Here is a 15,426-nt window from a genome sequence, read left to right as displayed (position 1 = left end):
AAGGGCTCATCGACTTAATGCAGAGATCATTGATTAAAAAATACATCTCTTTAGCCGGGGCCAAATCCAGCGCTGCACTGATACGCTAGCTGTCTGGTGTGGGCCTCCAGCACCAGGGAACAGAGAGAGAGCTGCCTGTGGTGGGCGCTAGGTCTAGCTGTTCCCTGGCCAACCACAGCTACACAGATTACACGGGTCAATTATACACTTAATCTGCCTCCTGGGGATTAGGGCCCAGCTCATTGATTGATTTGAAGTATTTCCGTTGACCTTGGTAGTTATCAGATCTGCGAGATTGCACTTTATGACTAAGTTAAAACGCTTTAATCGCCACGCAGCAAACTAGTTTATGGCTGGCGGGGGCAGCGGAGGGGAGGGGGGGAGGGGTTAGATTGAGATTGGGATTGGGATTGAGGATTGTGCTGCTGCTTCCTACTGTTGCTGCTGGTTTGTGCTCATGATGATGATGATGATGATGATGATGATAAGGATAACTGTGACAGACCTGATGCAATACCACTTCACTGTCCCAAACACTTGACCACTTTACAGGCTCTGGCCAAGCGCAGAGCCAAGTGAACAGTTTAATCAACTTGAGCTTCTTGTGCAGCATGTAAAGTAAACTGTGGCAGGGTGGGTCAGGCAGACAGAGAGGGCCAGGGCCAGATGAAGGATAGCTGAATAGAGGGAAGGAAGGAAGGTTTTAATGAGACCTAGGGTGAGGACCCTGAGTTGTTTCTATGTTGAAGAGATTACTTAATTTCAACGTTAGATATACAATGTCTTATTTATGTATTTATTTTTACAATACAATTAATGTAAAGTTGTAAAATGTAATTTCTCGGGACAGACATGGCTGTTTGTATATTTAGACATTAAGTGTGAAAAGAAAGTACATTTGGTAGCACTTTATAATAACTCCACGTAATAAAGCATTTATAATGGGTTACTAAATAGTCGATTCATAATTGTTTTATCATTAACTGTACAAATGTAAAAGTATTAACACCTTTTAAAGTATTTAATAATTATTCATAAGATCATTCATAGGGTGTTTAATATAGTTCCTTATAAACCAATTGCTAATCATTAGTTAAGTCTTTTTGCGTGGCCCCATTTAAAGTGTCGGCTATTTACAGTGTATTCGGAAAGTATTCAGACCCCTGACTTTTTACACATTTTGTTACGTTACAGCCTTATTCTAAAATTGATTAAATACATTTTTGTTCCTCATCAATCTACACACAATACCCCATAATGACAAAGCAAAAACAGGTTTTAGAAATGCTTGCAAATTTATTAAAAATAAAAACAGATACCTTCAGTGTTCAGACTCTTTGCTATGAGACTCGAAATTGAGCTCAGATGCATCATATTTCTATTGATCATCGTTGAGATGTTTCTACAACTTTATTGGAGTCCACCTGTGGTATATTCAATTGATTCGACATGATTTGGAAAAGAACACACCTGTTTAATTGCGCCGACAGAGATGGTCGCCTCACTTCGCGTTCTTAGGAAACTATGCGTTATTTTTTATTTTTTTATGTATTACTTCTTACATTGTTACCCCAGGAAATCTTAAGTCTTATTACATACAGCTGGGAAGAACTATTGGATATAAGAGCAATGTCAACTTACCAACATTACGACCAGGAATACGACTTTCCCGAAGCAGATCCTCTCTTCGGACCACCACCCAGGACAATGGATCTAATCCCAGCAGCTGACCGAAAACAACGGCGAAGGAGAAGGGGCAGACGGAGCGGTCTTCTGGTCAGGCTTCGTAAATGGGCACATCACTTACCGCTCCCGAGTATACTACTCGCCAATGTCCAGTCTCTTGACAACAAGGTAGACGAAATTCGAGACAAGGGTTGCCTTCCAGAGAGACATCAGAGATTGTAACATTCTCTGTTTCATGGAAACATGGCTCTCTCGGGATATGTTGTCGGAATCGGTTCAGCCACCGAGCTTCTCCATGCATCGCGCCGACAGAGATAAACACCTCACTGGGAAGAGGAATGGCGAGGGTGTATGCTTTATGATGAACAACTCTTGGTGCAATCATAACAACATACAGGAACTCAAGTCCTTCTGCTCACCCGAACTAGAATTCCTTACAATCAAATGTCGGCCATTCTACCTACCAAGAGAATTCTCGTCAGTTATTGTCACAGCTGTGTACAACCCCCCTCAAGCGAACACCAAGACGGCCCTCAAGGAACTTCACTGAACTCTATGTAAACTGGAAACTATAAATCCGGAGGCTGCATTTATTGTAGCTGGGGATTTTAACAAAGCAAATTTGAGAACAGTGCTACCTAAATTTTATCAGCATGTTGATTGCACGACATGTAGGGCTAATACTCTTGACCACTGCTATTCTAACTTCCGTGGTGCATACAAAGCCCTCCCTCGCACTCCCTTCGGCAAATCTGACCACGACGCCATCTTGCTCGTCCCTGCTTATTGGCAGAAACTCAAGCAGGATGTACCAGTGACGAGAACCATTCAACGCTGGTCTGACCAATCGGAAGCCACGCTCCAAGATTGTTTTGATCACGCGGACAGGAATATGTTCCAATCAGCCTCAGAGGACAATATTGACTTATATGCAGACTCGGTGAGTGTGTTTATAAATAAGTGCATTGGAGACATCGTAGCCACTGTGACCATTTAAAACCTACCCTAACCAGAAACCGTGGATGGAAGGCGGCATTCGCGTAAAACTGAAAGAGCGATCCACCGCATTTAACCATGGAAAGAGGTCTGGAGATATGGCTGAATATAAACAGTGTAGTTATTCCCACCCCAAGGCAATCAAACAAGAGAAATGCCGGTACAGGGACAAGGTGGAGTCGCAATTCAACGGCTCAGACACGAGACGTATGTGGCAGGGTCTACAGGAAATCACAGACTACAAAAACAGTCACGTCACGGATACCGACGTCACGCTTCCAGACAAACTAAACACCTTCTTTACCCGCTTTGAGGATAATACAGTGCCACCGTCTTGGCTCGCTAACAAAGTATGTGCCTCCCCCCTCTCCTTCTCAGTGGCTGATGTGAGTAAAACATTTAAATGTGTTAACCCTCGCAGGGCTGCTGGCCCAGAAGGCATCCATAGCTGTGTCCTCAGAGCATGCACAGACCAGCTGGCTGGTGTGTTTACAGACATATTTAATCGCTCCCTATCCCAGTCTGTTGTCCCCACATGCTTCAAGCCCATTGTTCCTGTACCCAAGAAGGCAAAGACAACTGAACTAAATGACTACCGCCCCATAGCACTCACTTCTGTCATCATGAAGTGCTTTGAGAGGCTAGTCAAGGATTATATCACCACCACCTTACCGGCCACCCTAGACCCACTTCAGTTTGCATACTGCCCCAACAGGTCCACAGATGATGCAATCGCCATCACACTGCACACTGCCCTATCCCATCTGGACAAAAATAATACCTATCTAAGAATGCTGTTCATTGACTACAGCTCACCATTCGACACCATAGTACCCTCTAAGCTCATCATCAAGCTGGAGGCCCTGGGTCTCAACCCCTCCCTGTGCAACTGGGTCCTGGACTTTCTGACGGGCCGACCCCAGGTGGTGAAGGTAGGAAACAACATCTCCACTTCGCTGACCCTCAACACTGGGGCCCCACAAAGGTGTGTGCTCAGGCCTCTCCTGTACTCCCTGTTCACCCATGACTGCATGGCCACGCAAGCCTCCAACTCAATCATCAAGTTTGCAGATGACACAACAGTAGTGGACTTGATAACCAACAATGACGAGACAGTCTACAGGGAGGAGGTGAGGGCACTCAGAGTGTGGTGTCAGGAAAACAACCTCTCACTCAACGTCAACAAAAAACAAAGGAGATGATCGTGGACTTCAGGAAACAGCAGAGGGAGCACCCCCCCATCCACATCGAAGGGACAGCAGTGGAGAAAGTGGAAAGTTTTAAGTTCCTGGGCGTACACGTCACAGACAAACTGAAATGGTGTACCCACACAAACAGTGTAGTGAAGAAGGCGCAACAGCGCCTCTTCAACCTCAGGAGGCTGAAGAAATCTGGCCTGTCACCCAAAATATGACTAATTTTTACAGATGCACAATCGAGAGCATCCTGTCGGACTGTATCACAGCCTGGTACGGCAACTGCACCACCCTCAACCGCAAGGCTCTCCAGAGGTTGATGCGGTCTGCACAACGCATCCCCGGGGGAAACCTACCTGCCCTCCATGACCCCTACAACACCCGTTGTCACAGACAGCCTACAGGGAGGAGGTGAGGGCACTCGGCCAAAAAGGCTAAAAAGATCATCAAGGACAACAACCACCCGAGCCACTGTCTGTTCACACCACCATCATGCAGAAGGAGAGGTCAGTACAGGTGCATCAAAGCTGGGACCGAGAGAATGAAAAAACGCTTGTAGCTCAAGGCCATCAGACTGTTAAATAGCCATCACTAACTCAGAGAGGCTGTTGCCTACACTGAGACCCAATCACTGGACACTTTAATAAATGTATCACTAGTCACTTTAAATAATGCCACTTTAATAATGTTTACATATCTTACTTTATTCATATTACATGTATATACTGTATTTTATACCATCTATTGCACCTTGCCTATGCCGCTCGACCATCGCTCATCCATATATTTATATGTATATATTTTCATTCACCCCTTTAGATTTGTGTGTATTAGGTAGTTGGTGGGGAATTGTTAGATATTACTTGTTAGATATTACTGCACTGTTGGAACTAGAAGCACAAGCATTTCGCTACCCTCGCATTAACATCTGCTAACCATGTGTATGGGACCAATAAAATGTTATTTGATTTGATATAATGTCCCATAGTTGACAGTGCATGTCAGAGCAAAAACTAAGCCTTGAGGTTGGAGGAATTGTCCTTAGAGCTCTGAGATAGGATTGTGTCGAGGCAAGGATCTGGGGAAGGGTACCAAAACATTTCTGCAGCATTAAAGGGTCCCCAAGAATATGTGCCCTCCATCATTCTTAAATGGAAGAAGTTTGGAACCAACAATACATTTTCTAGAGCTCCCCCCCGGCCAAACTGAGCAATTGGGGGAGAAGGACCTTTGTCAGGGAGATGACGAAGAACCCGATGGTCACTCTGACAGAGCTCCAGAGTTCCTCTGAGGAGATGGGAGAACCTTCCAGAAGGACAACCATCTCTGCAGCACTCCACCAATCAAGCCTTTATGGTAGTGGCCAGACGGAAGCCACTCCTCAGTAAAAGGCACATAACAGCGTGCTTGGAGTTTGCCAAAAGCCACCTAAAGGACACTCATACCATGAGAAAAAAGATTCTCTGGTCTGATGAAACCAACATTGAACTCTTTTGCCTGAATGCCATGTGTCACATCTGGAGGAAACCTGGCACCATCCCTACAGTGAAGCATGGCGGTGGCAGCATCATGCTGTGGGGATGTTCTTCAGCGGCAGGGACTGGGAGACTAGTCAGGATCGAGGGAAAGATAAACTGAGCAAAGTACAGAGATCCTTGATGAAAACCTGCTCCAGAGTGCTCAGGACCTCAGATTGGGTGAATGTTCACCTTCCAACAGGACAATGGCCCTCAGCACACAGCCAAGACAATGCAGGAGTGGCTTTGGGACAATTCTGAATGTCCTTGAGAAGCCCAGTCAGAGCCCGGACTTGAACACAATTGAACATCTCTGGAGAGACCTGAAAATAGCTGTGCAGCAATGCTTCTCATCCAACCTGACAGAGCTTGAGAGGATCTGCAGAGAGGAATGGGAGAAACTCCCCAAATACAGGTGTGCTAAGCTTGTAGTGTCATACCTGTCACGCCCTGATCTGTTTCACCTGTCCTTGTGCTTGTCTCCACCCCCTCCAGGTGTCGCCCATCTTCCCCACTTATCCTCTGTGTATGTATACCTGTTTTTTCTGTCTGTCTGTGCCAGCTCGTCTTGTTTGTTCAAGCCTACCCACATTTTGTCTCAGCTCCTGTTTTTCCCTAGTCTCTCTTTTTCTTGTCCTCCTGGTTTTTGACCCTTGTCTGTCCTGACCCTGTACCCGCCCGCCTGACCACTCTGCCTGACCCTGAGCCTGCCTGCCGTCCTGTACCTTGCTCCACCTCTGGATTACCGATCTCTGCCTGACCTGACCCTGAGCTTGCCTGCCTTCCTGTACCTTGGCCTCTACTCTGGATTATCGACCGCTGCCTGCCTTGACCTGTCATCTGCCTGCCCCATTGTTACAATAAACAATGTTACTTCACACAGTCTGCACTTGGGTCTTACCTTATAATACCCAAGAAGACTCAAGGCTGTGATCACTACCAAAGGTGCTTTAACAAAGTACTGAGTAAAGGGTCTGAATACTTATGTAAATGTGATATTTCCATTTTTATTTTTTTATAAATTGGCAACATTTTCTGAACCTGTTTTGCTTTGTCATTATTGGGTAATGTGTAGATTGAGAAAAAGGTTGAATAAGGTTGTAATGTAACAAAGTGGAAAAAGTCAAGGGGTCTGAATACTTTCCAAATGCACTGTATACTTCATAAATACTTTATAAATGTTTTGAATGACTAGTGTAATTTCTCACAGAAGATTGACATGCCATTGGTAGACATTCCAGCAGTACCTGATGCTGCTTAAGGTCTCAAAATGGCCCCTAAAACATATCAATGGTTAAACAATAAACTCACAATACATTGGATGCTTAAGAAAATATATTGAACATTTTATTCCAAAGCAGTCACACTGTTGTAATAAAGTTTTTAGTCTGAAAATGCTAACATAAGCGTTTCATGGCAGTGACTTTTCTACCAAAACCAAAGTGTGGATTGCAGTCCTTCTTTAGAGTAGTCTAATCTCGGTCAACCCAGAACTATTAAACTATTTAACATTTGAGTTCTTGTTAGAAATGGGAGTTCCGGTTTGCGAACTCCACGAAAAAGGTAACTCTCAGCCAAAAAAGCATAATATTAAACGTCTTATGAATGGAGTAATGAATAATAAATGATGAATAAGCTAGATGAAGTTATTATAAAGTGCTACCCATGATTTAGCTGCTGTTGTTCTTCACCATCCAGTGTTTAATGTTGGAGAATTCGTTTTTTCACTTTTACAAATGAAATACTGTTTTGGCCTTATTGAAGACTATACTATATTCATGACATGTTATATTTTATTTATTTAAATGTTTTGTTTAGTGCTGTTGATCTTTATCAGTTGGATTAACTTCATATCAAATTACATCAACAAAAAGAGAAGCGAACATGTTTACTATTAAAACAAAAGCGTAATTTACTCTTGGAAAATCTACACTGTCACAAATTTGGTTGAAGAAATGTGTTTATGGCTTAAGGGGATGAGGACATGTTAACATAACGCAGGCTATTCTTAAGATATTAAAAAAACATATATGTAATAATATAATAATATCTGCTATTTAGCAGGTGCTTTTTTTCAAAGTGACTTACAGTAGTGCATGCATACGTTTTAATATTGGTGGTCCCAGCGGGAATTGAACCTGCAATCTTGAAATTGCAAGTTCTGTGCTCTACCAACGCAGCCACAGAGGACCACTATGATGTGTTTTTTCCATGTAAACCCATGATCTCATTATGTTGATATAAACCAATAGTGAAAAGAGTCTCTAGAATGGATGATGAATCTGAACAATAGTAGGGTAGAATAAAAAAAGACTAAGGATAACAAACAGGTAGTATATTGATTCACTGTGACTGTTGAAAATATGTCAAAAGGTTTCGCTTCCTTTTAATGAAGCCTGTAAGCAGCTTAGACTCTTTATAATTACTGAGGGAGCATTTTGTTTCCATCCATCTACCCTCACTGTGATCTCAGACTCTGGCATAAATCCCTTCTGACTTACCCCAGAGGGCCAGAGGTCCATGTCAGTGGTCAAAACCAAATGAGGGCAGGAATGGATGAATAACATAAGATGAGGGAAATGGAAGTTAAATGAAGCTGTCTTTTATGTTGAGTGGGACAAGTCCCACTGTTCGGTGAAGGGGGGTGATCAGGTTGGTTGATCACACATACATTACATACACACACAATTTTCTCTCTCTCTTTCTTGCTTTCTCTCTTTCGTTCTCTCCCTGTGTCTTTCTTTCTCTGTTTCCCTCTCTTTCTCCCTCTTTATCTAAAGGGAGGTATGGTGGCATTTGTTTGATTAACTTGTCTGACAAAAGTGACAGCTGCTTGCGGGTGCGTGTGGATGAGAGGCTCAGTGCGGGTCCCTCTTTGTACATCTGTCAGCGGAGAGGCAGGGGAAAACGGTGAAAAGAGACAAATTGGTCCCGAAAGGCAGGCCATTCACCTTCTGCACCCCCTCTCCGCCCCCCCGTCCCTCCTTCCCATTCAGGTGCTCGGCGGGATCCTCAAGTGCTTGCTGGCTTATTCCATTTCGCTCCCCCTATAGAGTCTGAAGCCCACAAGTGTTTTACCCGTCATTCTGAGCCCCTCAATCCGTCTCTAAGCGGCCTTTTGTGAGGAGAATGGCTCACTTTGCTCAGACCGTGGCTCTGTTTTTTCTCCACTGAGCTTTTCTGTCCTTTATTGTGTGTTTACTCAATGACGCTGCGTAGTCCATAATTCCAACCGTTTCGTTCCTCACAACAAGCTCTTTCTCTCTTTTTTTAACCATGTTTTTGTAAATTACTCTCTTATTTGGACACTGTAATCAGTTCAACTGACACTCACTAGTGTAATGTGACTGGTGCTTTTGTGAGAGACTCGGATTTCAACAGAAAACAGTTCAGAAACGATTGAGTCCCTCTCGCTTGCTTCCATTTGATATAAACATTTATGTTAGCCTTGTGTTAGATATGCAAAGAACATTTATTGTTAACCTGATTTATTTCAAATTTATTTTAAAGAAAGACTGATTATCATAGCGATCTAGTAGTGGTTGGGCACACACAGAGGATTTTTGTTCCACTTAAGGTTGCGCTGAAGCGTATGAATTGTTGGCTGGGCTCTCCTTTGTACAGGCGGCACAATCAGAACAGTTTGAAGCCCATAAGCTTGCTGAGCCTGAAACTTTATTTCAATTCTGCCATTCAGAGCACTGCGCTCCCCGAGGTTTAGAGGAGTAGAAAGGAGAGCGGTTAGAGCAGAGCGCAGGGCGCTGGCAGGATCTGAGGGCTACAGCAGTGGCGGTGCTCTCCCAGCGTGGAGGGACATGGTTAGGGCCGTCAGCTTCCTGTGAAAGGACTGACTACCCCTGGGGTCAGCTTAGCCCTAATGGGGGGGAGACGGGGGGGGGGGGGGGGGGACCTGGGGGTCACCGGTGTGGGTTACTATGGTAATTGAGTTCCGTCATCAATGGGCCTCCTCTCATGAGCTATAAAGCAGACAATAACAGGCAGGCAGCAGTGGTGAAAAGCAAGCAGGTAGGATTACTCTGCCCCTTTGTCGTAAGTGCATAATGTCTTGTAGTCAGATTTAAAGACTTCTCAACCCCCGGGTCCTCCCCTCAGCCGCCCACTGGGGGGCCTAATTTAGCGGCCCGAGTTGCCAGCTAGACCAGTGTGGACAGCTCTTTTTAACCACTAACAAAGCCCTGCACTAGACATCCTGGCCAGGAGTGCTGGAGAAAGGTTGTGACTTCGATCGGCCCTACCACTCTTTAATGGATTTTTTAAGAATGTTTGGTTTTCATTTTAAGGAGCTTGGAGAGTGGAGGCGTACTAATGTGAATGTGTGTGTGTGTGTGTGTGTGTGTGTGTGTGTGTGTGTGTGTGTGTGTGTGTGTGTGTGTGTGTGTGTGGTGTGTGTGTGTGTGTGTGTGTGTGTGTGTGTGTGTGTGTGTGTGTGTGTGTGTGTGTGGGGAAAAAGTAGTGGTGCATTATGTCTCTCTGAAACACAGCGACCTCCCCTCTCCTTTAGAACTAAGCCTGTCGCTTTGCATTAGCATTGTCGCAGCAACAATCATCATTCCATGCCTCCCGCTAATTGCAGACACAGCTGGGTTCCAGCAGGACACCTACTACACACCCCAGCCTCGCACCAACCAGGCCCAATCTGTGGAGCACTGACACACACACACATACAGTACACTCACTCCTACTACAAGGTCCCAGCCCGTTCAGACCAGATCCAATCTGGTATGTAGCACTGACACACACACACACACACACACACACACACACACACACACACACACACACACACACACACACACACACACACACACACACACACACACACACACACACATTACCACCAGCAAGGGCAGAAAGAGGCAGAGTCGCAGGTTGCTTGTAATCCCCCTGTACCCCCCATGGAGGGCCCTGCCTCTCCTCCAGCATTCCTGCTTTTTTGTGATTTTTGGGGGCCCAGCACAAAGGCCTAAGCCGACCCCTTACCAGTCCTCTGTCCCAGCCTCGCAAAGGAGGGGTGAGGACCCATGAGGTGTGTGAAAGCAAAGGGAGGGTGTTTGTATATGCATGTGTGTATGTGCACGTATGTGAATGTATTCATGTGTGTGTATTTGTGGGACGGGTGTATGTGTGTATGCATTGGGATACAAGGGGAGGGGTGTGCAGATTTGCACTGAATTCTGTTGGTTGCCCCCCTGCCAGGCGTTATGGCTTCCTGTAACATGTCAGATATGAGTGTGAACACCAGGTTCAAGGCCGGGTGTTGTGTGTGGTGGTGGTGGTGGTGGTGGTGGTGAAGGGGCATGGGGAGGAGGTTGGTGTTGCAGGGGGCAGGAGGTCTCACTGCCTCCCAGCTCGTCACGCCAAGGGGGATGGGTCCTGCAGATGTTCATGTATGTATGTGTGTGATGAAGCAGTGGAACTCCTACCCGTACGCACACGAACACACACAAGCACACACAAAGATGCACAACCCCCCAAAACCTCCATTATCCAATCCCTAATATCAGAACTCGTTAGAATGTCACAGATTTTGTCCCTGTTGGGTTTTGACATTATTTATTCAGAGCCATATTACATGTGTTTTGGCTGTCAGCTGCTAGCCTCCTGCTGATCCCAATCGAGCCTAAAAAGAGTGAGTGCCTGGGTGTGTTCATCTGCTCTGAGAAATTGGTTAGGGTTTGTTAGTCTGTTCATAGTTGAACAAAGCGAGAGTGCCATCACTGTTCATTTCACAAGCCTGGCATCAGAGTTCGTCTGTCTCCAAGTTTCCCTTGAGCACACACACCCACACATATATATATCCCACTACTCCTCATTTCTGCTTCGCTGTGGAATGTGGTCAACTCAAGAGAAACCTCTTAGAAGCTTCTGTTTGATATGAAATGTCATATTTGATCATAAATTACCAGTGTTCTCTAGAAGATGACTGAAGGTTATTATCAGAACTGAGACTGGGAAGGAGAATGTGACAGAAGAGTGTAATAATGGGTGGGGGGAGTGATGAAATAACCCTATTCAGAGGTTATGAAAGTGAGTGAGAGAGTTGAGCAAAGATAAAGAGAGGAGAGCATGTGGAGGCTAAGGCTGACAGGGAGAGATGGAAGACCGGCGGAGGGAAAAGATGAGAGTGTGGGAGAGGGAGAGAACAGTCACTCCAGGCCTGGCCTCTAGATGGGGGGTCGTGCTTGGGCCGAGATCACAGCCCTGCTGCCATGGCGATACCTTCACAGGCACAGAGCGGCAGAGAGGAAGCTGCTGCAGTGATACACACGCAGCAGGTCACCACAGTGATTCAGGCCTTTATGTTGTACTCTTACTTACCCTAGCACAACTCCAAGGAGTAGCTACATCGTCACCTCGTGGAGCAGGAACTGAAGATGTGTATACTGTTGTCACTACTGGGGTATGTTCACTTGAAACGTTAAGTAGCTACTGATACCTACTTTCTATTGAGCTCCCTGATAGAACATTTTCTGTGTGGACTGAAAAATTGTTCTCATATTTCTTGAGTCTTTTTTGTACATGTGTAAAAAGGACAGTGCAGAAGGCCTTTCGTTGACAGAGTGAATTTCAGCAACGCAAACTCAGTCACCCCAGATATGTCCCCCTCCTCCTCGCTTCTCTCTGACTGTTGAGCACTGGTCCACTCTAATTAGCATCAGCCTGCTCTGATCATTACCAATCAATTAGACTTCAAACAGGACTCAGCCCACAGATAAACATCTGGAGCCTCTCGGCTAGCTTCTCCGACTAGCTGCTCCGGTTATAGAAGAACTTCTTCCAGTTTACTCTCCCCTCAGCTGAGAGAGGGAGACAGCGAGAGGGACTCAGTCAGAGGGGAATGAGTGAGTGAAAGAGACAGAGAAGGAGTTGTTGAGATGGAGAGAGAATGAGAGGGGGATAGAGATGAGAGGAGAAAGACAGAGGGCCTGAAGGAGTGAGAGTGTAAATTCCGATGAAATGCTGGTTCTGCTCTTTTTCTGTATTCTGGTTGTCTGTGTGTGCACGTGTGTGTGTGTGTTTTGCTGGAGAATGCTGTGTTTTTGTGTTGCAGCAATGGTACACCAGCACCATGAACCTCCTAGGTACGTGGCTAACTGACCGGATGGACCTGCAGCTCCATGTCTACCAGCTCAAGATCCTAATCAGAGTAGCCAAGGTAAGACAGGCTCAGCAACCAGGGCCTCCCAAACCAATTGGTCATTCATTCAAAGTTAAATATATAGATCGATCGATATCACAATAAAGTATTGTAGAATTCCAACATTTCTCGTCTTAATCTGTGACCTTTATTAAATGAGTTGTGATCTACCTTCTCTTGGGTTGATATAAAGCCTAGTACTGACAACAATTGGTTCTCTGCCCTGTATTAATATTTCAGTGTGAGCAGTAACAAGTCCTACCAGCATAACATCACGTCACACATTTATTTCTGTTCTCTGAGAGACTTTCTCCCTATACATGCAGTAGTGACTGGTGAGGGCTGATCAGTACATGCATGCATGGGATCTGGCCTGACATTTTACATATAGTTTTAGTGCCTTGTGTATTGATGATTTAGTACACGTGTCTTTTGGGAAAATGCTACTCATGGGTAATTTGCTAAAGGTCTAAAATATTGTGAACAATTAAGTGTCCTCTTCTCATTGTGTCCGCTGCATTTTTACTGAAATGAAAACTCAGGTTAGGTGAACACATTGTAACACCTGTCTGCTGTCACCTGTCTAATTCTTTAATGATTCAGATGGAGAAAGGAGATGAGGAAAGGAGGCCACCCTAGACAATCGAGATGTACCCAAACATTGCAGTGCATTCCTGGCATCATGTCCTCTCTTGCCTTAGCAACTGACTGAGAATGCTTCCTCTGTGTGCTAGTCCCAACCCTGACCCTCTCTACTCTCTTGTTCCAGAAAACGTACCGTGACTTCCGGCTGCAGGGCGTCCTGGACTCCACGCTGAACAGTAACATGTATGACACGGTGAGGAACAGACTGACCCTGGAGGAGGCCACGGCGTCGGTGAGGGAAGGAGGGATGGCGGGCATATCCATGAAGGACAGTGATGAAGACGATGATGATGTCTAGATCAACATCACGGGATGAAGGAGCCATTCTATCTCTGTCAGATAGAAATACCCACAATGGAACAAAAATACAAATTAATAACTGAATACAGAAATTATAATGATATTAGTCATTAGAATTTTGAAATATATTTAATTGTTTAACTAAAGTGTAGGTGTTTTATGAAACAAGTTAGCAGAGATTTCTGGCTCATTCTCCTAAATTCACTCCTGAATGTTCCTAAGCAATATGGAGAACCATGTGTATGTGGTGTTGAGTACAATGATTAGGGGTAATGCTTGGTGTGTCCATGTTGAATGCAAACCTGTTGAGGCGCTTTGTTAACGTACTGTGAAAACAGTAATGGTACATCATTGTGAGGAGGAGAGTAGGACCTATTGTTCTTATTCCTCTCAGAGCGAATGTCTACTGGCTAAAGGGAACCAAACCACAGTCAGACAGTCAACCTGTTTGTATCTAGGTTACAATACATTATAAAACGTAGCTATCAGTCCTCTCTTAACAACATCGATGTAGAATTGACTTTTGTCGACTGAATTCAGTACTACTACAAAAATGTTCCCTCACTGGTAAAACATTTAGCCCCCTTTTTTAAACAATGTCATTTTTTTTGTTAAATGCAATATTTTCATTGTTTCATTGTTATATCTTGTGGATGTATTTATTGATCATTTTATGTTTAAAATTTATTTATTTTTTAATATATATATTTTAGTAACAGTGAGCTCCAAAAGTATTGGGACAGTGACAAATGTTTTGTTGTTTTGGCTCTGTACTCCAGCACTTTGGATTTTAATGATTCAATGACAGTGAGGTTAAAGTGCAGACTGTTAGCTTTAATTTGAGGCTATTTTCCTCCATATCGTGTGAACATTAATGTAGAAGTGTTAAGAAACATATTATACTCTTATTTACAAGTCATTGTATTATTTCAAATCCAAAGTGCTGGAGTGCAGAGCCAAAACAACAACACATTTGTCACAGTCCCGATATTTTTGAAGCTCACTGTGTATAATAGCACTCAGCACAAAAATATGAAATCACAAAGGGAAAAGAGACTTTCTTCTGTGTCCCCTATACTTCAGCCATTCCAGGAGATGTTTCCACACTTTTATATCTGGATTGTGAGAGATGATGTATGCCAGTCTTTTCTCTGCCGTTGATGTTGTTTTCTATATACACACACTGTGCATTGCCCCTTGTGCAGTTACTGTATGTCCCATGTATCCTCACAAAAAGCGTTTTTGTTCTCTGTGTAAAGTTACTGCTGGAGTCATTGTGCTTCTGCCTTACGGGAGGCTACAAAACTGGTAGCCTGGTCCCAGATCTGTTTGTGCTTTTGCGTTCTCCATTGTCATTGTCAAACCAATTTCCTAAGCAGTTGACAAGAGAGCAGAAACAGACTGGCACCCAGGCTACAGAACTGGGGCCAACAAAATAAAAATACAACTATCTGTACAAACATACTGCTTTTTCATGTGTCTTTGTTGTTATTGTTGTTATCTTGTGAAGTCCTGGAAATTGAAGTGACACTTCAATAGTAACATTACTTGTAGGAAATGTAACTAATCTGCCCATACAAATTAATGTAAAGAGTTAATGTAAATAGTTATGTAGAGAGTTATGTAAAGAAAAACATATTCAAACTGATGAGGTTAACAGATTCCCTGAACCTGAATGCACAACACATATTAAAAAACATATTTAAAAAACCCTGCCCTTGTAACCCCTTGTCTACCCCCCTTCCTGTCACAGTAATGTCCTAAGAAAAGAGTCTGAGATTAGTGTGTTGGATTAAACCATCACTCATCTTCAGAGTTTATATTACAGCCCAGAAGAAGATTGGAAGAATGGCCAAAGATGATATGGACTTTGCCAGATCTCCACCAGATTAAAATTATTCTGCAAAAAAAAGTAATCAGGGCCAAG

The 15,426-nt window shown here is 44.2% G+C and overlaps 1 protein-coding gene across 3 annotated transcripts in view; it reads left to right on the top strand.

Annotated features, from left to right (window-relative positions):
* Nucleotides 1-14,963, top strand: part of cadpsa (Ca2+-dependent activator protein for secretion a) — a 153,164-nt gene extending 138,201 nt beyond the window's left edge. For all 3 annotated transcript variants that reach the window (XM_014133443.3, XM_014133441.3, XM_082959316.1), the window contains 2 exons: nt 12,468-12,572; nt 13,324-14,963. In XM_014133443.3, the coding sequence (XP_013988918.2) occupies nt 12,468-12,572; nt 13,324-13,497 (279 nt within the window). In that variant the 3' untranslated portion in view covers nt 13,498-14,963. The remainder of the gene's footprint in view (nt 1-12,467; nt 12,573-13,323) is intronic.
* Nucleotides 14,964-15,426: the final 463 nt, after the last annotated feature.

Source organism: Salmo salar, chromosome 12 (genome assembly GCF_965601325.2).
Source record: "Salmo salar chromosome 12, fSalSal1, whole genome shotgun sequence".
Lineage (NCBI taxonomy): Eukaryota > Metazoa > Chordata > Actinopteri > Salmoniformes > Salmonidae > Salmo > Salmo salar.
The sequence above is the reverse complement of the archived record's forward strand: the minus strand, read 5'-3'. Positions and strand labels throughout refer to the sequence as shown.